Here is a 24,045-nt window from a genome sequence, read left to right as displayed (position 1 = left end):
AGTAGCTTACGCAACCGTAATCTTTACCGGGAAACACACGTGCGAAAAGGAACGTGCTTCGCATTATTTGCAGACGTCATTATGATACATTATACTGTTTTCACTTCACACGAGGGTTTTGAATGACGTCAACCCCTTTCGAAGTATGCAAACCTAATCTTGACCGCAACGCGTCGAAGGTGTTGCCATGGCTCACACGCACCTTATCATCCATCATGTGGTTTTGATGCTTGTTTCGTGGTTTTTCTTTTGAAAACAAGTGCTGAGCTGTATGCTGTATGCCTGATTTCAAAGAGATATGGTGTTTGTATTCAATTTTAGCCTGGCGTTTTTTGCTTACGCCAAAGACACGAAAATTTCCTTGGCTGGTAGAGGTATACAGCTTCCCTGTATACCTCTAGGAGGAACTCTGAGGAGGAACAACTTTATTAAAAACACCAGTCAATAAACGTCAGGAGAGAAATCCATCTCTGACAAAGGGAATATGTATACTTGAGGCGTACCTCTACGCAGATAAAAAGTAAGAGCTTCCTTAAACCAAGGAGATAATCAGACCATCAGATGCGCTAAAACGACGACGAAGCCTACAGGTCTTGTGCAAAAACATTCGCTTGTGCTCACTTTCAATATTTTTTTTGCGTGGACCACTGTTGAAGAGGTATATGCAAAAGGTAAACTAAAAGACCCGAACTTCTATTTAATATTTGCTTTGCTTTTTGCAGAAGAGCTTGTTAGGTCAAGAATTTACGATATTCTTAATATGCCAGTTAAGGCTTCATAGCATTGGCATGTCTCACCCATTTTTCATATTATAGCCGTCGAGGAACGTTGAACCATTTGGGTAAGTATTACAGTATGAATGTGAGCTAGAAAAGAGCAAGACTCATACGTGGTCCTTCGAAACGACGCCATACTCTATTCATTCCTTGGCTGGTGTCTGGAGCAGCGCCTTCTGCAACACCTGTACAGTTATCGTTATCTTAAGCTGACCGTATTTTCGAACACGGGATCATCACCACAATAAATACCACGCTGAAAATGTTCTGTTAATAATTTCGATTTCTTGCTGGAAGATGGATACATTTTCTTTCATATAAGAGTCAGCTTGAAGAGTGTTTATGGTCTGCAGTCTCACTAATTGAGCACAATTTTTGAGAACATGTCTATGCCGCCTTTGACCTGATGTGAGCAACGAGCCCCATTTGGCACTTCGTGATTCAACAGCTTCACTTTTAAAACATTGTAGGGATGGGTTTGCTTATGGAAAAATAAAGGAAACAAAGGCAATGCAGATCATGGCCATGAACGACGCCGGCGACATAAACATAGCGAATTTTACCTTCAACAAGAAAGACCTCTTTAAATAGGCTTCGAGGGCTAAAAGAAAAACTTTTAATCTGAGCACATTTACAGTCGCCCTATGACACCAACAACATGCAATCGTCTTACCCTCAGTTTGGTAGCAAATGTTTTACCATTACCTCGTTTGCGCACTAGGCCACTCACTCAGACAGGCGAAGCATAGTGATCACAGTATGACAGCTTTATTTTTATTACACTTGTACAATTACACGTAGTACATCCGCAATACCAGAAATTATAATCAGCCACTTGTATCTAAGATGGTCGAAAAACAGTATATTCACGGCCCGGACTCGCCAAGTTTATTCTGGACGCTCCGTTATATTGTAGGTGAAAAACGAAAGGGACCTAAATGGAGTACGAGAAAAAAACATTTCATGTAGCAAGACTCTTCTGGAAGACATCGGACTGAATTAACTTACCTCTCACGGCGACAACTCTTTAACGCTTCCTCGTGACAGTATCTTGAAAACCCTTAAAGGCGTCTTTCATGCATTTCTAAAAGAAATGAACGCGCTCGTAAGATATTTGCAGAAGTTACTTATACACAAACAAGCACTACCTGTTGATAATAATTATGCACGGGCGTTTTCCAGTGCTCTGACAACGCAACAAACCATATGTTTACGTGATTACACCAAAAAGCTCACGAAGTAACAAAATGGTGTGTTCATTAAAAATTAAAGTGGATTGACCTGCACTTACGAATCTAGAAGCAATCATTTCTTAAGTTTCCTGTCATGTTGTTCTGCGCTGCTTCTTTATAGAAAAATTTGTAGCAATCATGGTTACAGGCTACCATATCTGTTTGTAATACGAAATCGTCAAACGCATATACAAAATAGCTCGTGTGTACTCTAAGTAAAACTATCAGTTCGCATGTTCTGCATGTTTGGATGGTGAGCTTGAGCTGTGACTTAACTCCCACTTCTACTGAGCCCATCGAGGTAACCTTTAAAAGGGCCGACAGTATCAAAATGAAGAATTTTCAACGGGCTGAGAATTTATACTGCCACGCGACTGCACCGATCGAATCATGATGAGTAGGAGCCTAGCAGTTGTCAGGGCGCGCACTGATAGCTTTAATGCGCTGCCCTTTAAAGTCATAATTTTCCTGAACGGGAATCTGCTTGAATTGAAATATGCGTTCAAAGCACATAACTGACACGTGAGTACAAGGACTAAATGATGAACATTTTAAACTTTATTATTTCTAAGGTGAAGTACGCGTTTTCAAGTGCCACCAGCTATACATGATCGCAGAAAAAATTTAACGCAAACACCTGTGAAAAACGCAGAATAAAGACTAGGAACACGAGCACGTGGAAAGGCCAGTGGGGCCCTGGACTGAGGGGCTCCGACCACCGCTCCTTAAAATATTTACCAGCCAAATAAAGTTTCTATATATATATATATATATATATATATATATATGAACGCGAGCACAGAAAGTCACGAGAAAAGAGAAAAACGTGCGCACACAAGCACAAAGACGAACAGTTTCATGAGGACGCAAAATTCAAAGTTGTGCGGACGAGTGGACCAACACAGCTCCCCCCCCCCTACATGACAGACACATCTAACATCCAACAAATTTAAGCGTGCATGGCGCATATAGGATGTTGTTTTAGCTGCACGAACTTTTCGAAAATGGCCTGTGGAGGCAAGAGTTTTAAACATGGATATAAATTACTCGATGAAGCGGCCATTACTTCAAAATGCCTTATTGAATAACCAACATAATTACGCTAATTAACTTTTTGACTACTTGTTTTACGGTACATATCTTAATCTACGTACTGTAGCTAGTGAGTTCGCAAGGCGTATCGACTTTGAACGAATACTCTGGACTGCACCACTTTCGAGATATCACTTTTCAAAGTGTCCAACGGAATGTATTCCTGTTCCAGTTACTTTTGAGGCGAAAGCCTCAAATGGCCCATTGAGCGAAAAAGCCGGCGTCTGTAGCAGCGAAACAGCACCTAAATTCCCATTGGCAGCGACACCATGTCACGTGCACACCTCAACCGAGCAGAGCGGGCGAAAGGGACCGTCTGCTGCTGCGCCAGGTCTTGCGTGAGTGGAGAGAGCATCGCCGCGACGCCACGTCACCCTCGCTCTCGGCGCTCTGTGCTATCCGCGCGTTCCTCGTCCGCGAAAGCTCTCGCCTGCGTTCTAACTTCACCTCAGTAATCGTTACAAAGAAATTAATGCATAAAAACAGAATAAACTCGAAAGGAAAGAACTTTGGCGGTAGTGAGTTTCGAACCTACTACCCAACGGTAAGAGGCCGAGTGTCTTACCCACTGGGTTTAAGCAGCGCCTCCGAGATACCAGGCCTGAGCACTCTGCTTTACAGCATCATGCTGCTTGGACAGAAATTTCCATAGGCCAAGCCCGTTGTGGCGAAAGCGGTGACGTCACAATCACCGCAGCTTACTCGGGAGCTTCAACATTAGATTATATGGCAGTCGGTCAAGGTAGGGTGACGTGCGTTGAGGGAAAAGACCCCTTTCCAAGCGTTCAGGTCCCATAATGGCCGAGCACCAGGCCGGGAGCGCGCATGTACTTATTTTACCGGTAGGTACCGGGCGGCAGCGCTTGTCTCCTCCCACAGCCGCGGCGGATGCTCTTCAACATGGCCGTCTATGGTTGGACAAGAGGCGCCCAGAGACAACTTCTGAAATCTCTATTGGGCCCTCTTTCGAGATCTGAATCTCCTCGAGAACCGAGTACCAGGCCAGGGAACATCTCTACCCATTAGAAAAAACCGGTGGGTTCCCGGCGGCACCGGGATTTGAACGCAGTACCTGCCGCATGCGTTGGCTAAGCGTCTCAACGCACTCGCTTGAACGCGAGGAGTTCATAACACGAAGGATCACTCAGCGTCATTCAAGTGGACATTAATGCTTTCGCATTCACAACTCATAGAAATGCCTATGGGTCCTCGGATTCCTTAAAAAAATGTCACAGTTTCGCCCTAAGGGCGAAGCAATGAATGCGATAGCAACACAGCAATGTCATACGAAGTAAGGTGAGCGGCTTTGGCAGCAATATGAATTGTAGTAAACATGAGCTGATTAAGTAAGCAGGTGTGCTGCGGCGTAAGTAGACCGACATGAAGAGAGACTCGATGACCACGAGAAGGCGCGTGTGAAAGCGTGGTGTTGATGAGAAGCGCGCTTCCCGTGAGCAGCGCGTGCGAAGAGATACACCTGTAGCGCTGCACTGCCGATCCGGGCAGCATTGCATGTGTAGCGTGCGCTGGAAAATGTGGCCCGACTATTACTGATTGAACAAGCGTGGTGTGAGCGCGCACAAACAAGCATGAATAGAGCACACTGAATGACTGCAGACAACGACTGTCAAAACGCTGGCAGCAAGCGCATGTACGCCGCAGCGGGCGAAGGTACGTGCGGTCTATCGCTGCAACGGAAACTGAGCGGCGAATGCACGGCGCATAAAGGTCAGAGCCGTGTGGAGATAAGCGACGGTGCGAGCGAGCGACGAGCGCGGTTGTTGGCAGAGCAGAAGTGCCCCCCCCCCCCCCCCCCCCCCGCTCCCTCCGGCGCTGGCTTCCCGCTTCCTTGCTTGCGCGTCGGAGATTGAGTGCGTTCGCTCTCCGTGATAGCACGCGTCCCCGCACGCTTCCGCTCAGGCATACGGCGCGCGGCGAAGATTTTATCTATAGGGAACCTCACGGTGACGGCGACGGCAGAAATCCGGTTGAAGTGTCCATATAATTGCTATCGCAATAAAATAAAGAAAATAAACTACTCTTTTAGCATTGAAGCACGAAAGTAACTGGAACTCCCATGCATTTCGTTGGACACTTTGACAATTGATATCTCGATACCCGTGCAGTCCGGAGAATACTTTCGAAGTAGATACGCCTAGAGAACTGACTAGCTACCATTCATAGATTGAGATATCTGCCAGAAAATAATTAATGAAATATTTACCTTAATTTCGGTAATTATTTAAATAAGCATTTCGATTTCTCGTAGAATGGCCGCCTTACCTAGTAATTTAGATCGAGGATTAGAATTGTGCTATTTGCGACAAGCAATTTTTAAACATTTGGTGCAGCTAATGATGAACACCCTGTATATTATCAGCAGTATTGAGACGTTTGTAACAGTGGGACCGAATGTTTAATAGGTATCCAAGTTCTTGGTGATTTCTAGGAAGACAGACTATTAGAACGTCAAGTGCTTTTTTATTTCACCCCGAACTTGCACCAGCAACTTCGAAAAGGTCGTTTCCAAACATTTGTTCGAAGCTCCTGCTTACTAGCATTGCCTCCCCGCTACTCGCAACGGAATTGTCAGTGCCCTCAAGAATGTGCTTGACAGAAGGTGCAGTTATAGTAGCTCTTGGAGAGTGGCTCATTGCCACGGTGTTTAATTTGATTTTTTTCACAGATCCGCTGTGTTCAACAGGCTGTAACCTTCAAGCAGCTTGTTCTTAGGAAAAGTTTGTCGTCTTTATTTTCATGCATTTTCAGACATTAAGAGAGGTGAGGGGCATAATCGCTATTCAAGTCAGTTCTCATAAGTAGTGCATTACGCACCTGAAAAACACACATGTTTATAAATATCGTGGATAGCTGCGGAAGCCAGAATCAAAATCTACATAGAAAAAGTGTCCCTGTCATTGCAGTTCTTACCGTTATAGCCGCTTTTATTTGTCTAAACACCGAGACAAATGTCTAACATAAGTACGGTAGGTTTGCATATTTCAGATATATTCTGGTTTATCATGTCAAATCGTGCTATTCGAAACAAGTTTGACATATGCTTTGCATAATCTGCGACGACACAGTTACCTTGATCACATTAGTATCAAATTCATGAAATCTCAGTGGCTTTGAGCTTGTGCATTGTGCATACACTGTGAATTCTAGAATTTTGTGTCGCCGTTTTTTCCTAGCTTTTTTTTGCGGTTCTGAGTGTTCTGCGCTGCGTGCGCACGTGCAGTGTGTGACTACGAGCTTGCATGTGCATTCATTATGTCCTTCATAAACGTCTTCGTTTATTATTTACCTTACTGTTTTACCCATTATTTTTATGAATGTTTTTATGTCTGATCTTCGCAGTAGCGTTTACATGTCCTTCATTTATTTCGAGCAAAAAGCTGCTTCCGACAGCACAGGTCTTTGGGCACTCTCAAGACGTCTGTAACATCTTTTCGCCGAGGGACCTCCGGCACTGATGTTGGAAATAAACTTTCACATGATTTGAAAAATATGAATCTTCCACTCGCATAAAGTTCGGCACGCACGTGACCTTATATTGGGAATGTATATAATGGTGACCTTATATCTGGAATGCAAGAGCTGAAAACGATGGGCAACAGTGGTGCCCATTTGGGCACTCAGGAACCAGTGCTGTGTTAGCCTCGGTGCTGGCTTGTCCACAAAAGTAATGGGACGCAAATAGAGGCTAGAATAACTGTCAAGAGGTGTTTCAGAAAAGTTTGAGGGATTTTGATCTTACGCCGGGTGATCGGCGAATACGTTGTTTGGTAATTTGTTAGTGACGGGTGTCGAACGTAAGCGGGAAGTATCAGGCGATATCGCCGTCGTGTTTCCTGCGCTATTAATTTTTCGTAAGCATATTCTGGATAAATGTAGCTTTGGCTTGCACACAAGCGCGCACAGCAGTGGATATATTTTCCCGAAACGTCAAAAATAACGAGAGAACATGAATTTTTTGATACCCGAAAAACCAGTATTTTGATTGGGAACCCTAAAGTACATCTCTCATATGTGCGCTGTGGCTCCCACACTTTGCTTGCAGTTTGCAGAGAAATATATCGCCTGGCATAGATGCAATGATTCAATGATTTAGATGTAGCGTATTTGTGGCTAAAGTTACACATATAATGCTCATGGGTTAGGGATAGGTAATTTGTGTATCATATATACATATAAAAGGCTGCAAGAGGAGACAGAAAAGAGGACAACATAAGTAAATGAAGGACACGCCATTAAGAAACGTGTCATCGCTTCCAATCCAAACAAGGAAGGAATCAGTGATGTAGGAAAGAGACAGAGAAAAAAAGAAAGGGAAAGAAAGACAAGGCGGTTAGCCAGTCTAAATGCCGGCTGGCCACCGTGTGCTGGGGAAAGGGTTAAAGGGAATAAAAGGTGATCGAAGAAACAAATAAAAAAACGCAGGAAAAAAACTTAACACAATAACGCGACCCTGCGCGGTATAACATTCAAAGTCGGTCGCACAATTCACAAGCCCTTAAGAACTTCAGCAGAGCCCTTAAGGCCTTGAGTGCCGAAACCCGTCTGGACCAGTGTCCTAAAACTTTTTCCTCTGTGAAGGGGCGATTGTCCAGTTTTTCAAGCACAGTCGCGAGCACTTTTCTTGCCACATTGAAGCGGGGACATGAAAGATAAACTAATTGAAGCACATATCAGACAGGTAGGCAATGCGGTCTAAGGAAAATATAAGAAACTTCGGTGTCTGTGACGTGGCGACTTTTCAAAAAGACTTCGCTAACGCTGAGCAGACGGATCGCTACTTTTCGCTACGATTCAGGCACAGCATTATCTCGTTCAAGCTCGCCAATTCATTCAGTAACAAAGAGCAACATTCTTCACAGCGAATCCTAATGGACGAAATCGTACTGCTTACACCAGAGCACCGAGGTGGTATGTCAAGGAATCTATAAGTCAAAAGGTATACCGACCCAGAAAGTTTTCATCTTGACCCGTTCTTCAGCTGTGGCATTAACGTTGTGCTGAAACGGCATAGCATAGAAACTGTTAGGAAAGTAAAATCAAGAGGGCTCAGACATGCGTTTCTTAGCTCACTGCACTAATCGGGCAGGTTAGCTTCAACATATGGCAGCAAGTCTGGTCATGACCACGCAGTTCAGCAAGTTACGACGCATCTCAGAAATAAAATCTCAGCAGTGCTCCGCACAGGAAACTGGTATCTAACAGAGGAGGAGGGAAAACTTTATTTTTGTCAGATGCAGAGTTATTTAAATTACTGGGTTTCTTCTGCAAGGCGGCGTGAGGTGCCGTAAGCCCTTGACTTTCGGCGACCTCCAAAGCCCAGTTGACGGTCCGCAGCTGGACCGCGGGATCCGAGCTGGACACCGCTACCTCCCAGTCTGAAGTGTTATTAAGTTCGAGTTCCGCCTTAGGTTTGAGCCCGGGGCAGTCGCTCTATATATCTGTCAGGTCCGCTTTATAGGCGTCGCAGTTCTTGCATTTAGGTAAGAAGCAGCCCGGATATATTAGTGAATACTTGTAAGGGTTGGCAAATGAGCCAGTCTGCAACTGTCTCCAGGTCACCTGATTGCAGTTTATTCAGTGATTTATGCGGAGGGCGGTATCTTTGTCTACCTTCGCGGTAGTGCATAGTAATTTCATGGAAAGTCACCATGCAATCCCTCGCTGAACCCAGGTCGAGACCTCCCACCGCCCGGCTGACGAAACCTGGGGCATAATTGTGGGCAGCCTCATTTCCTGGGTGCGAGGAATGTGCCGGGACCCAGATGATTTGAATCTGCCAATCAGGTGTTGGATATTTCTTTAGAACTTGCATCTAACAGACGTGATGTTTCGATTTAACTTTCTGACTACATTCTAAGCTGCTACGTCCCCATATTCCACTTTTTGATTTCCTCCTAACAACGCTCCAAAAAGATACTATGCAGCAAATCTTACTTTTTCAACCATTCAACTATATAGCCCGGCAAAATACAACACATCGATTGGCGCAATTCTAAACCTTATATTGCCCGATAAGATACAGTCCAACAGTAATGGTAATGACTCTGCTAAGTTTGTAATTTAATGCCAACGAAAGCATCACTAAGAAAACATCGATGCTATGCTAGCGGTCATTGGCGGTCATGTATTGGTGGTTGTACGAGCATTGAAATGGGGGTTTTGAGTACGATTCGGTATAATGTATTATGACTACAGAGTTAGGGTTACTACAGTGTTCCGGCAATTATCATTTATTAAACGCGGTATACATATCCAAATTGCCTGATTTCAGGAAAAAAGCAAGCACAACTGAAATCATAATTTATTATCCATGCTTTTTGCATATCCTACTTAAAATGGCTACGCACGCTATTTTTGGCAAATCATATTCTGCCACTCATATTTTTCTTGTTGTACAACTTTGTTCCCATTAGGTAACGTTGTCGTCGCTTAACGAAGTTTCAATGCAACACAATTTGTATTTTGAACTCAGGAATAGATCAAACAATGTCGCTGGAGCCAATGCTTTCACATGGGTACAGCAAAAGCAGCTCCTGCTCTGACGAAGGCAAGTATCCATGTCGAAACTGCGGCGTCAGCGACATTTCTTGTCCTACCACTATTCATCTCTGCATCACGTAAAGTAGTTTCCGGAAGAGGAAACTTGAGAAAATCATGATTCGCAGTCCCCGGAGCAATTTATATCAGTCAATGATACTTACAAACACTAAGGCGTGCTGCTTGAAAAAGCAGTCGTAATACTGCAAGAAATGACAGGTAAATTCGCATTAGTATGCTCTTTCAATTCAGCATTGACATTCGGCCCTTATTCAAATATTGCAAGGCGCGAGGAAAACTAAGTAGCATTTGATGCTTGCTAAGTAATAATAGCCGAACGCTAAAGCACTGTAATATATCCCGAACTAGAAGAAGTTCCCCTTATCGGAGAATTTGACTGAAACTGAATGGCATCAGTAAATATGATATCGACCGTCAAAATTTTAGCCGTTTGATGGTATTGAATTGTTGGCTGTTCCTCAATGCTACAATATAAATACAGGGTGTCTCATCTAACGTTAACCAAGCTGGTAAAAATAATTAAAGAAAACAACAGCAGACATAAGTGGCCTAGCAGAACCGCAATCTAATTTCCAGCGAAGCTGTTTTTTTTTTCGAGCAGTTTCAATGAGAGATTCTGATGCCTGTAATTAAATCACATCCTTAAAAACATTGCGCGCATGTGATTGTTCCGTTTTAAACCTTGCCCTCACCGAACGTGTTCGAGAACTTCTTACGAAATTTTGGAATGATTTATATTTACCCACATACATTTGTCAACACAAAAAAATTGCCGTAGTGTGCATTCTCCCCTCCTTCCTGAGAAAGGGATAAACTTTTCAAGTGTTTCATATAGACCATTCCGTCGGGCAAGCAGGGAAGGGTGCCCCGCAAACCTTTCCTGCTCTCTGACTTGATCGAGATGTCACGGAACTGCTTGAATGAGTTGCCGCCGCGTACTTCGGGACGATTTGAAGATGTTTTAGCTCCTTGTCCATGAAATTTACGTTGTCTCAGTTCATACAACGTAGTCGCGGCCTGTGTAGCCTTTAGTAGGCCTGTGTAGCCTTTAGGTGCACCAGTAGTTACAGTACGTGGAAATTTCTCTTGCCTGCGGAAACCTGCGACGTGAATCAGCAGCCGTGGTATGTGTGCATGTTTTATGGCTGTGCTTTGGCGGTATCAGTTTCCAGTCAATGATAGCTGCGATGTCTGTGAATTGTCGGGGTGAAGTGCAAAATTTCTTCACTATGTGACCGCTTAATTGGCGTGGGAACTGAAACCTAAGAGTGTTCGTGCAAGGCCAATTGCGCCAATTGTTCCGGAACGTGCGATTTAGCCTCCGCCATCGCTCTCGTGCATTTGAAGCCTACTCTGCTATGTCTACGTTAGCCTCCTGTATGAGGCCGGTGGCGTGCCTCAACACAGCCGTCACTGCGGTCGCAAAACCAGCTTGAGACATATAAGCTTTGCACTTCCACATGCCCTTAAAAGCAATAATGTCCGACGGGGATTGCATAGAAAGAGTCCGGAAATTTTTTCGTAAGGGCACAAGTTTCGTAAAACGGGTGAATGTATCGTAAAGGATGGGACGAATAGTACCGAAAAAAAAGTTTTTCATCCTCTTGTGGGTTGTCAAGTATGTATCACGTGCGTTAGTCCTGAGTTGGCAATCGGCCGTGCTTACATAAGCATTCAATCGATTTCAGTGCGCTATACAGTGCGGACAAACTATTTATTGCGCGCTCTCACGTCGCTCGTACAATGCCAAATATTTGCGCGCCCGTGCGCCTACGGCTCCAATGGTACCTACAGAGGCTGGAAGGAACTAACTTAGCTCAATGTGGTCGCTCGGCAACCAATGGAAGTTGCAAGCTGTCGGTGCTTGCTTCCGCTGATAGCGAACTGAGTGTTCCGTGTGCCATCCGCAGCCTACACAATGACAAAGCTGCTTCCGAGTTAGCGGATTTATTTATTTCAAATCATGTTTAGGTCCACTAGTGTCCCAGACTGCGGGCATGCAACTATACCGCACTTTTCTATTTCATGCGCTGTGAGTAATACGGTGTAAAAAATAATTGTGCAGGGCGTGGCAGGCTCTGAAAGTTACCGAATAAGAACTCTTACGACAGTGTAACAGTTTCCCCATCGGAAGCCATGCCATGAGTCTAAAAATGTGGAAATCTTATATTATTGCGTTCTAATTAGCCGGATAATTAGCACACGAATGTTACTTTGGCGGTGGAACAAGACTGATGTCCCAGCACCGAAGCTGAGATAATCACATATTATATCAGTTTTCTTTTTACCATAGCTACAGTTAACGCGGATGCTCAGTATATGGCAGTTAAGAGAATTTAGAGAAATATTTTTTTAATTTAATTTTAGGAATACCCTCTTGGTGTTGGGCTGCTGAGCACGAGGTCGCGGGATCGAATCCCGGCCATGGCGGTCGCATTTCAATAGGGGCTAAATGCGAAAACACCCGTGTACGTAGATTTAGGTGCACGTTAAAGAACCCTAGGCAGTCCAGATTTCCAGAGTCCCCGACTACGGCGTGCCTCATAATCCGATCGTGGTTTTGGCATGTAAAACCCCACAATTTATTTTTAATACTCTCCGGGCCAAAAGCTTTATGAAGAGGACTGGTTAGATCATTTTAATAACACAAACAGTGTTAGCTACCTGCAATGCTATAAAACAAGAATATATCGATAAGAAGAACAAGAACACTTAATTTTACAATGTTGGCTAGTGTCGAACGAAACTGATAATGATCGGTGATGGTGATTACAGATCCGGTAAGGTGGTTCCCCTCAAGCGATGTTCTGGGAATGAAAGAATCGCTGCATGTTTTGGCTAGACAGGACATAACACGAACTATTAGAATGATCAATCCTAGTCGATACCTATTAAGGGGGAGTATTAAGTGTGTCAGGAAGAGGAGGAATATTATAATAGATTCTGTGGAATAAACACAGACAGAAAAGCTTACGACGAGAAGCAAGAGGCTGCAATTCGAGCAAGTCTTCATATCTCTTGTTTGCTTGGCGGTTGTACTTATGAAGAATGAAGTGAGGAAAATAATTTTGGAATAATTCAAGGGAATGAGTCAGATTTTCAGAGCCGGGATCCTATACCGCGTATTCCTGCTGGCTGAGAATTAAAGGCATGTACACGAGTAAATTTAGTGAGGCAGGTGCGTGGGAGACGTTACGGCGGATGTACCCATGCATGCAATAGGAGTTAACAATTATGGACTTATGTGGAGAGACCAAGTTAGAGAGGTGGTGATGTGTGCGCCTAGGTAACAGTAAGAGCTTACGTATTCGAGGGGAACAATAACTATTGTAAAGTGGTTTCATTCTTCCAACTCTAATAAGTTTTCACTATGTAAATTTCTTTTTAATTCATAAAAGCGAAATGAAGCGCAAGCAACGACAAATTTTGAAGCCTTCCAACGACAAATTTTGAGCGTTTATTTGGCCATCAAGGTAGTGCGGTAAAACCACCTTAATGGTATTTAAAAAGGTGCAACCATGCAACCGTGTGTACCGTATAAACCCAATTTGAAGTCAGGATTTCCCGCCTACAGCAATCCCCTCCCCCCCTCTCCCCCCCCCCAAAAAAAAGACAGGAAAAAAAGAAAGGAAAGAAAAAATTGATTGAGCTAACGTTGCTCCTGTTCCTCGTCTTATATAACAGTTTCTAGCACATCATGAGTATTGGTCTGGTACCGTGTGCTGTGCCCGTTGGCGAACGCATAGCCATAGCCGTATCCACACGCGGTCGCGTTGTGACCACGTTCTGCCGCGTTCTCGGCTCCCGTTGCTATTAGGTGTGAAGCACTTTCTGTCGAAAACTCCCGTCTAGTTCACTTGGTATATAACAAAATTGGCATGGAAGGGTACGAATGTATGACTAACATGACTAATAGGTCAGGATAGCAATAACACGATCACATGCTCATCAGTTACGTCACGATTAACGGTAATAAAATCACGTGTGGCGCATACTCGCATTGTATATGTGGGTATGAGCCAGGCATATGCGGGAATTAGCAGAAACTCGTAAAAATCGCTTCCGAGACGCCAGTCTGGTAGCAGCGCTGCGCAAGAGAGGGCGTAACCACCCCACAAGCGCTCGTTTCCTGCTCACTTGTGCAAGTATACCACAAGAATAACATAAGGGAAACACCGGCGCATCACAGCTTCGCACTTCCCCAGGTTTCACTTTAGTGGAGTTGCATTAACGCTGTATTTCAACTACACAAGCGCAGAATTTGAATCCAGCGCTTAATGTAGCTGCAATCCTGCTAAAATCCTGCGCTTGTGTAGTCCAAACCAACAGTGAGTTAACATAAGGGAAACACCGGCGCATCACTGCTTCACACTGCCCGAGGTTTCACGTCAGTGGAGCTGCATTAGCGCTGGATTTGAACTACACAAGCGCCGAATTTGAGCAGGATTGGAGCTACATTAAGCACCGGATTTGAGCAGTATTTGAAGTACACAAGCGCTGGTTCTTTTTCTTAAGCTCCAGACACTCCGCCAGATTGAAGCGCGTTATACAACTACTGCACCACCTACATGCAGTGATTGCATGCCTTCAGTATAGGCATCGTGGGTCTTCGGAAACGAAGATTCTTAAACCACGGCCGTGCGCGTCGCTAGCGCAGAAACCAAAGAGGACATTATTGTTGTGTCGAGTGGTCGGTGTGGTTTTCGTATTCTGTGGTGTGTGTCATTCAAGATGAGTACCGTAACGTTTCACCAATTTTCAGGGGCTTTCAAAATGAAGGTTCTGGGGTTTGCCGAAGTCAATGCCAGGTTTCTCAGCGCCAGGTGGCTGTTTCATAAAAGGGCTCGGTCAGCAATGCCCTTGACGGAACTGTATGACGACGCTCTGCGGAAACCGGGGAGCGAGAAGCAGTCATCATTCGATGAAAGTGGAGATAGTTCCGGCGAATGAGAGCTGCGCCGTTTGTATGGCCTGTTTTCAAGCGGAGACAGACACGCGAACTGGAGCATGGATCAGGGATAAGCGATGCAATAAACTTATAATCAGTATTTTGGCACTTTTCGATTAAGAATGTTTTCCCATTTGTCTCCCCTTTAAGGTGAGGGGTTGACCTATATTCTAGGCTGACCTTTATTCCGATTTATCCAGTAACCCCGAGCCTAAGAACCGCATAGACTAACGGGCTACTGATAAGGCATGCATGAAAAGTTAGTATAAATAATAAAAATAAAAATACCATGATATAATAACTAATGCTAGCAAAAAGCCCGACTGCGCATGCCGCATAGAGAGGCGTTTCGCATTTCTAGGTGCCGTTGTGAGGGCTTACTGCTTGGTGGACCTCTGCTAAGCTCCTCGACTGTCGGCTCTATAAATGGCAATTTTGTTTTATTTAAAACTACAAGGCACGTATATGACGGCGAGGTTAAGCAGATGAGCAGCTCCCTATCCAAAGGAGTAGATTATCGACGTGACACTACACAATTCCCGACGCAGGCACCCCGGAGAGTCCACCATCTGCGCTAACTAGTGACCGCTTTTATGAATGTCTTGGTATGACATTTCGGCTCAAGGAGACATTTTTACAGTTGAAACAGTCTGATGACCTTACTGTTTGAAACCATTTCAGCTCTTATACTGGAACTGACTAGCCAATAACTACGCTAGCAAGGAAATCGTCATCAAAACTGCCTGATAAAATAAGTGAAACAGCCACATATCTTCTGTGCAAGAATAAAAACTGAGCCCAACTACAAAAGCGGGAAAACTCCCTCTTGGCTGTAGCCATGTGGCCGTGTTTTCTTTTTTTTTTTGAGAAAAGACTAAAAGACAAGTGCGTCTGCTCACCTCAGCAACTCGATCAGGGTTATTGCAGATCTCATCGTGATTCAGGTCGCTCTCGCAGGCTGTCAAGTTGTAGCCGAAACCATATTTCTGGAAGGAGAGTTATTAAAGCGTTGACGTTGATCACTTTTTTCAGCTTCTTCTTCTACCAAAGAGCCAAATACTTGTAGCGAAGGCTACAAGTAGTTGAACTTGAATATTATTATTATTATGATTATTATTATTATTGCTATTATTTGGTTTGTACACATATACGCACAAGGAAACGAAGGAATTAGGGAGAGAGCAAGCTGACAACTGCCACCGAGAGGGGCACAACGCCTGCCAACTCTTTCAGGAGGAGGTAATAGAGGAAATGAAAATAGGAGTGAAGAAAAGTTGAAATAAAGAGATGAGGGAGACACAGACAGAACAAAACAAAAACGCAAATAATCTCTATAAACGGGAGGCCAAGTCAGTGTCCTTCCGAAATGTTAGCAGGGCTCGATGGGCCTGTACACGTCAAGCAGCCCAGCCCCTTGGAAAACGGCAATCGTCAAGGGCCACACATTGTAGCCCAATAAGTGTACATTTCTTAAAGGGACACTAAAGCAAAACAATAAGCTTAGACCGATAAAGTAGTCCTAGCAAACTATGCTGTAGTTATTTACACTGCAATAGGTCAATTATTACAAGAGAAAATGAAGCTGAAAGTAAATTTATTTTGAATTTCGCGTGGTAACTCCGACGTCACCACTTCAGGTTGACGTCAGAATTTCTAAAGTTAATTTTCGTATTTGGGCCACGTTTGCTCAGTAAAAGTTCGCGAAACTTGCCATATATTCAGTCTTGGTCCCCTTTAGAACACAATGCAGTCTATCTTTACCACTAAAGAATTAACTGAGACCTCGAAGACGCTGTCAAAATCTATGACGTCAAAGTTAGCTGGTGCGGGAACTTCAAGGTAGCGTGACCACTCGCCTTCTGTGTTTTTCGTTTCTTTCTGGCTTACCAAGCGGCTTCTCGCGCTAAGAGTGGTGTGTTTGGTATTGTAGAAGAGTAATCTACTAATACAGAACCAATAATTTTTGCCTTTAGTGTCCCGTTAATTAGCAATGCGCGCTGCTCAACGAATACGGGACACTCTAAAAGGAGATGTTCAAGTGTCTCATAGGAGCCAACAAACGTACACGACGGGCTGTCCATACGTCCTTGTCAGTATAGCCGTTCGCGAAGCAACACAGATCCAACTCTTAACTAATATAACGGAGTTCTAGCACGACGGGGCAAGCCTCGACCACCAACGCGGGGAAGGAACGATCCGTCTGCAACACGCCGGTCTAGGTGCTCCTTTAGGAGGTGTCGGCGTGTCAGGGCAGCCACATTCGTGGTGGGCACAACTTGAAGCGAGGCGATCAGCCTCTTCATTTCCAGCGATGCCTACGTGCGAGGGTATCCACTGGGCAATGAGGGACACTCCACGCGAAGTAATTTTACCGGCTGATTCTTGGATACTGCATAAAATTGGGCTTTCGGCATCTTGTCTCAGTTTGCTGAGGGCAGCACAGGAGTGTGTAAAATTGACGACCTTCAATGCGTTAAATTCTTCGCGTACGTAATTCATAACAATAGCAATCGCTGCCAGTTGTGCAGTTGTTGATGAGGTTGGATGAAGTATTCTAAACACCCGTCTGATGCCAGTCGAAGGGCAGAAGAAAGCTGCAGAAGCGCCTTGGGCGTTTACTCTCACTTGAGAGTAGCATGATGAATACGGTGTGGTTAAATTGTGTTTTTCTACGACTGGACAACTCTACAGGCCAGGCAAGTTCACCTGTTAACATTATTTCTGTTGCATTGATGCGCCTCAAAGAAAGCAAGGCGCCGAGGCGTCCGGCAATGTCAGTATAGAAGCAATGATTTTAGGAATTAAGCGCTTACCCTGAACAGCATTCTTGCGGAATGGGACTTCAAGCAACTTCCATATTTCTTCATCAATGTGGTTATGGCACCTGCATCGTAGCGATGGCGTGGCATCAAACCATCACTTACAACTTGTCATATTGGGTCTTAGTACATCCCCGGTTAGTGTTAGGCCACATCGAAACAACTATTTTCTCTCGGCGAATATGTCACGAACTGGCCGCCGACATTACCGAGAGCCAGAAACTAAACTCAGCCTGTTTCAGTTTGTCCCAAAGAAAGTTCTTATGCCACAGGAGAGTACATGTGCGCACGTTTGTGTGTGCGTATGTGCATGCCTCTGCATATGTGCGTGTGGGTGTGTGCTTAATGCGTAGTGGTACAGAGACAGCTTACGCAGTACTGTGATAAGGAAGTGCGAAAGTAACAGAACCGACGAATACGTGCTAGTTTGAGGATGATTTTAGTTACGTATAGTACCAGAATCGGCTGACGAGAGTGACAGGACAGGCGTTATCCTAACAGACAGAACAACAGCACCTGTCCTGTCCTTCTAGTGCATGTCTTTTGATGTACTATTCGGAGTCTCAAAAGCGAAAGAAGTAGTGTGCCGAAGTATTGAACCTCTTAACATGGCCTCGCGGTCGTGTCATTTTTGCCTAAAGTCCCCTTCGAATGTGTAGCCCTGTCCCCGCGAGCGCAATAATTCACATTGGCTTCGGGTCCTATCCTTGTGTCACATTTTCACATCGCTTTTCGCCCACCCCAATGTAGTTCACCTCTTTCCGTATCCGACCGCAGGTTTCTGTGGTTAACAACCCAGTTTTTCTCGCTTACTTCTGCAGAGACAGAAGTTTTTAAAGCTCAAAACGGGGTTCCTAGTGCCCGTCCGCGCATCTGTCCCTTCATTTCATTACGCCGACGACCACGGCCGTCTTCAAGTCATTGTCGTTACCGAGTCTTTGTCGCCAGGCCGTCTCATCTGCAGTTTGACCATCACCATAGACCAAAGAAACAAAGTTTCGCCGCACCACCACAGGAATTCTAGCTCATGGCCCTGTGGCAACTTGCAGTTAGGAGATGAATATGGTAACCGCTTCGCAATAACGCTCAGCATTTTATTTTTCAAAATTACTCGTCATACCATCGCCGTCATTCTATCATCGTCATCACACAGGTTCGCGTCACATACACATCTGCTTGCCTTACACATACAAAGAGAGAGAGAGAGAGAGATAGTTAGGAACATATTTAAACGATGGCTCTAGGCCTATTGGGCAAGGGAGATAAGTTCCGCTGACTATGGTAATTTCGCTTGCAAAGCTCAATAGTGAGTAAAGTGTCTTTTTAACATTAGTCTGCGGCCAGATCGAACGCTGAAACGCTGTCACTTCCTTAAGCCGCTACATCCGCCGGAATGTTTTGAGCCCTTCCCATTCCCACACGAGGTGGCGAACATCAGCAGTTACCCCCCTCACATATGATGGCATAGGGGGCTATTCAAAATCGTATGGGCTTCTGCAAAGCATTACCAGATGGACCAGCGTGCTTGCTTAAAGCAACCCCGACCACCCACAATCGCCTTACACAAACACGTGGTCCATCTAGGAACGCTTCCAAGAACTCTAAATGAAGCTGGATAGGTTCAACGTGCAAAATGCTTCGCATAATGCCGATTCCCCTTGTGCGCGTGAGATCTGCATAGTTGTAGTGTTTTTTTTTTATTTCAAGTAAAATTCAGGGTTTTCGATACACATTTGTGCCTTAGGAAGATGGAAGGGTGGCGAGCATATGAAAGCGAGATGGAAAAATAATGCTATAGGTTTAAAATGGTTCAAACGCTGTTATACTCACCACTGACCTTCCTGCGCTGCAAATGCGGGAAAATCTCAGCACCTCCGTTACCTACCCTTGCCTGTAGAGCCACGCGCGAAATAAAAATTGTACCCGGTTTTCATTCGGCGTCGGCGTGTTACCGACTCTACATTAAGGTGAGCATGTTCTGAACCTGGCTTTCATGTTGTCCTGTATGCTTTTCTTTAGTTAGCATAAAACAAAATAAATAAAATTAAATGAAGGAATAAATTAGGCATTATTTTTGCACGCCTCACCTATTTCTGTGGTTACTAAGCGCGAGATAGGGCGCTTTTGTTGTCGTTCTTCTCGCTAGGTGGTACCGACAGCATATACTGCGTGTCCCAGGTTACGTGGACCGAGGTTTCGAAAAAAAAGAACGAGAGATACGACGGGACCAATGGAGTTTTGTTAGCAGTGTTGAATTTTGACACGTGATGAGCAATGGTGGATGGTAACTCCTAGAGAATGTCTTCGACATCTTGGCAGGCCTTCTCACGCTGTACGGTCGGGGGATAAGCCTTAATTAAGTTCTGCAGAAATCGGGTTTGTTCCAATTTGCGACCTGTAATTATAAAGAAATGTTTTATTTCAGACGTTCTGACACTGTCTGTCACCGATTGCTAAGAACGTATTGGCTGGCGCCGACTCCAGGGAACATCACTTGACTACGAATTTCTGGGTGCACGCGGCGTAAAATGCAATGTTTAATGGGGTTCGTATAGTCACAAAGCGTTTCTATAGAGGACAAGTCCACTCAAATCAGAACGCGTTTTGAGCACTAAAGATTGTGATATTGAGAGCGCAAGGACGCAATAACTTCTCGCACAAGCGCAGTAAGCCTACTGTTCGCGATATCTCTAGATTGGTTATTCACAGCATTCTGATCAAGGATGGTGAAGCTCTGTTTTGTTAACCACAAGTTCTTGGACTAAATGTTACCGCTGTGTACCAAAGCTGAATTATGCTGTCACTCAGTTGAAAAGATGTGCGCCCACTACATCAACCTTTTTCATACTAGGCAATTCGTATAAGCTTGTGCATTTCCTATTTTGGAATACTTTTTATTAGAATTAAGGACAAACACTCCAGAGATAGTAAGGACTTGTGCTTACCGTGTTTAATATGGCCCTAAAGAAATTGTACATTTTGCTTGTGGCTCTTTAAAATTCTCTGTATGACCACCACTGAGCTATGCGTCCACGTTCTATCCTGCACAATGGTTTCAAATTGCACGGGTTTCTACGCTTGTTCTAATGAGAACGAATGAGAAGTAACCTTCTTTGTTTTGCGATTAAATATTCATGACTCGTGACCAAATAGATATGACCAAAATATTACCAAGCTTACTTAACTAGTAAGCGGTTAGAATACATTGAGAGAAGAAACCAAATTATAGGCAAATATAGGTATAATTGAGCCGAGATATTATTTATATGCCGTGACAGTATACTTGCCACTGGGTTATGTTTTCGCCTAATATGTACGAGCTTATCTAGGAGGAAATAGCCCAAAATAAGAAGGCACATAAGGCTTGACGATGAAGTTGTTAGTGGCAATGGCCTGCCCTCGAGCTTTAAGTGTCCTATTCTTTTGTGTCATTTCCTCAAAGATGAACCACATCTCCGACATATATGAGTGCACAATATTTGGGCCTTTCTTATTGTTGCTTAGAAAAAAAATGTCACAGTTTCGCCCTAAGGGCGAAGCAATGAATACGATAGCAACACAGCAATGTCATACGAAGTAAGGTGAGCGGCTTTGGTAGCAATAGGAATTGTAGTAAACATGAGCTGATTAAGTAAGCAGGTGTGCTGCGGTGTAAGTAGACCGACATGAAGAGAGACTCGATGACCACGAGAAGGCGCGTGTGAAAGCGTCGTGTTGATGAGAAGCGCTTCCCGTGACCAGCGCGTGCGAAGGGACACACCTGTAGCGCTGCACTGCCGATCCGGGCAGCATTGCATGTGTAGCGTGCGCTGGAAAATGTGGCCCGGCTATTACTAACTGAATGAACAAGCGTGGTGTGAGCGCGCACAAACAAACATGAATAGATCACACTGAATGACTGCAGACAACGACTGTCAAAACGCTGGCAGCAAGCGCATACGCCGCAGCGGGCGAAGGTACGTGGGGTCTATCGCTTAAACGAAAACTGAGCGGCGAATGCACAGCGCATAAAAAGGGCAGAGACGTGTGGAGATAAGAGACGGTGCGGGCGAGCGACGAGCGCGGTTGTTGGCAGAGTAGAAGTGCGCCCCCCCCCCCCCCCCGCTCCCTCCGGCGCTCGCTTCCCGCTTCCTTGCTTGCGCGTGGGAGATTGAGTGCGTTCGCTCTCCGTGAGAGCGCGCGCCCCCGCACGCTTCCGCTCGGGCATACGGCGCGCGGCGAAGATTTTATCTATACGGAACCTCACGGCGACAGCGACGCCGACTGCAGAAATCCGGTTGAAGTGTCCATATAATTGCTATCGCAATAAAATGTAGAAATGTGCGCCAGGATAAGGCGTCTGACTCATTAGTTTTCGAAACCAGTCTGATAACCATGTAGTTTTCGAGCGCAAGCCACGAACTGCGGATCTTTATTTTCTTGATCCGCTCATTCTGGTTGACCTCAACGCCTCCTAGCCCTGCTGGAGGAGGGCGTTACGATGTATTATGCGTCAGCGCTCCAAAACTGCCAGTTACTCGTATAAACTTATCGCAGCTACTCGACCGCGTCCACTAGCATGCCATGAGCGTTTTGGTCGCGCACACGCTGGTTAGTGCAATCCAATAAAAGAGAATTCCAATGTGCGAAAAGGAAAGACCGCGGTGTGCCATTTTGCGGGCAATATGTCCGATGACTGATTTTCACACGGGGCGTTACAATTGCTATTGCAACACAACATAACGCACATTCACCAATGTTGCACTGAAGCTCGCAACGACACATGTTCTGCAATTACAAGTTCACATTAGGTGTCCATGATTGCGTGCGCACAATGCCTGCAACAACCACGCCTGCGTTTATTTTTTGTGAGGTTTCGAGTTCCAGTGTTTACATTCAGTGTTGCTGGAACTGTTTTTTTCTTTGTTAGAACGCCATTATTGACACGGAATATGGAACCACAAGAGCAACTAACACATCTTGAAATCTTACCTGAAACGCGCATCTTCTTTACAGCATGCTTTCCTTTAGCGAAGTTTGGTGGATCACAGTAAAGAAATGAGCCTACTGTCAACCCCAAGCATAGTGCAAGTAAGATCAAACAAGAGACAGTGTGGCCGTGGCGTCCCATGTTGTACACTAAAATGTGCGCTTCACCGAAAGGAAGTCATCAAAGCGCAACTCCTTTTCAAGGCTTGTGGGAGCCTCGACGGCGAGCCTGCACGCATCCGGTAGTTTAAGCCCCTGATGAAGAAACAAACGTACGTGTTTTGTCCTTTCAGTGACGGCTGAATAAATCGTACTCTGCGTCATGCTACGAACAAATCAATTCACCTTTGCATCGCTGCTCTAGTTGTGCACCAAATCCTTGCATCTTTCGCTTGATGGTGCGCACAAAAACATACGGCACGTAGTAGCAGCAGTAGTCACGGAATATTTCAAAAGTGTTGCACGGAAAACAGGCAGCGACCACTCTGACGTCTGTCAGAGTGTTATTGCGTAAGCATTGGAAACTGTACCACCCATGTTGCTGCATGCGAAATCAAGCTTCACCTCGTACTGTTGCGTTTCACTGCAAATAATTTTTACCAAATTGAAATATAAGGGAAACATGTTCACAAACCGCCTAATAAATTGTTCCCATGAGCGAGTTGAAATAGTGGATCCTCCATAATTTGCTGCCATGTATTGAAAACAGCGCAGTCGAGGGCGACAGAAAACCAGGTGGGATTATGAAGTTAGGAAATTTGCAGGCGAAAGCTGGAATCAGCTAGCGCAAGACAGGGGTAATTGGAGATCACAGGGAGAGGCCTTCGTCCTGCAGTGGACATAAATATAGGCTGATGATGACGATGATGATGATGATGATGATGATGAAAAGAGCGTTTTGTCAGGTAACGATGCATATGTTCGTGAAGCTGTATTCACACAGGGGGAGAAATTCCTTACTTCGCAGCTAAGAGTGCGCACCACGTGGCTCAACCAACGCTTCTTAGGGGCAAGGGGCTGCCGCAGACATCGGCGGTGACAGCAGCCGATATGGTGGCTTAACGGCTATAAAGTTTGCGATACTAAGCACGAGGTCCCTGGGTCAATTCCCGACATCGGCGTCCACGCTTTAGATTGGGGTGGAATGCTAAAACAATCGTTTACCGTGCATTGGATGTACGCCACCGAATTCCAGGTAGTAAAAGTTAACCTAGAGTCCCCACTAAGGGCGTGCCTTATAGCTGTGTTTCGGCACGTAAATCTCAGAAGCTTTTTTTTAACATGCCGGTGGGGCGGGGCAGAAAGCATAGATCTACTAACTAGGCTAGCAGCATATCACACTATGCTCACCGGCAGTATAGAGGGGAGTGATGCAACGCTTTCATTTCAATCGACAGCGCAAATGGAACGTTGGGACTCGGTATAATTTTTGAGACTGATGGCGGAGAGAGATTCGGGCGCGTGTGCGTCCTCCGATTACGTGATAGCAGATTGCACGTATTTATTTTTATGTGCCCCATCACAGTTTGCTTTCACAATAGCGTCCACGCGATCGCGCCGTACGGAGCTGCTGCCGGCAAAACTGCCACGCGACAGGCCGCTCGAGGCAGTTGGCGTGTATTCGTGGGCAC

The 24,045-nt window shown here is 45.0% G+C and overlaps 2 protein-coding genes across 5 annotated transcripts in view; one reads left to right on the top strand and one right to left on the bottom strand.

The window, feature by feature from the left end:
- Window positions 1-24,045, top strand: part of LOC119462826 (uncharacterized) — an 88,694-nt gene that overhangs the window by 20,021 nt on the left and 44,628 nt on the right. The gene's annotated exons all lie outside the window — the stretch shown is intronic.
- On the bottom strand, window positions 1,532-22,571 carry LOC119462827 (uncharacterized). The gene is made up of 7 exons (XM_037724057.2): window positions 22,418-22,571; window positions 17,441-17,511; window positions 15,527-15,613; window positions 9,823-9,861; window positions 8,068-8,118; window positions 1,785-1,860; window positions 1,532-1,710 (listed from the first exon to the last, which is right to left on the bottom strand). Exons 1-6 carry the CDS (start codon window positions 22,554-22,556, stop codon window positions 1,804-1,806), a joined length of 444 nt encoding a protein of 147 aa, XP_037579985.1. The 5' UTR covers window positions 22,557-22,571; the 3' UTR covers window positions 1,532-1,710; window positions 1,785-1,803.

This window comes from Dermacentor silvarum, chromosome 8 (assembly GCF_013339745.2).
Source record: "Dermacentor silvarum isolate Dsil-2018 chromosome 8, BIME_Dsil_1.4, whole genome shotgun sequence".
NCBI classification, from domain to species: domain Eukaryota; kingdom Metazoa; phylum Arthropoda; class Arachnida; order Ixodida; family Ixodidae; genus Dermacentor; species Dermacentor silvarum.
The sequence above is the reverse complement of the archived record's forward strand: the minus strand, read 5'-3'. Positions and strand labels throughout refer to the sequence as shown.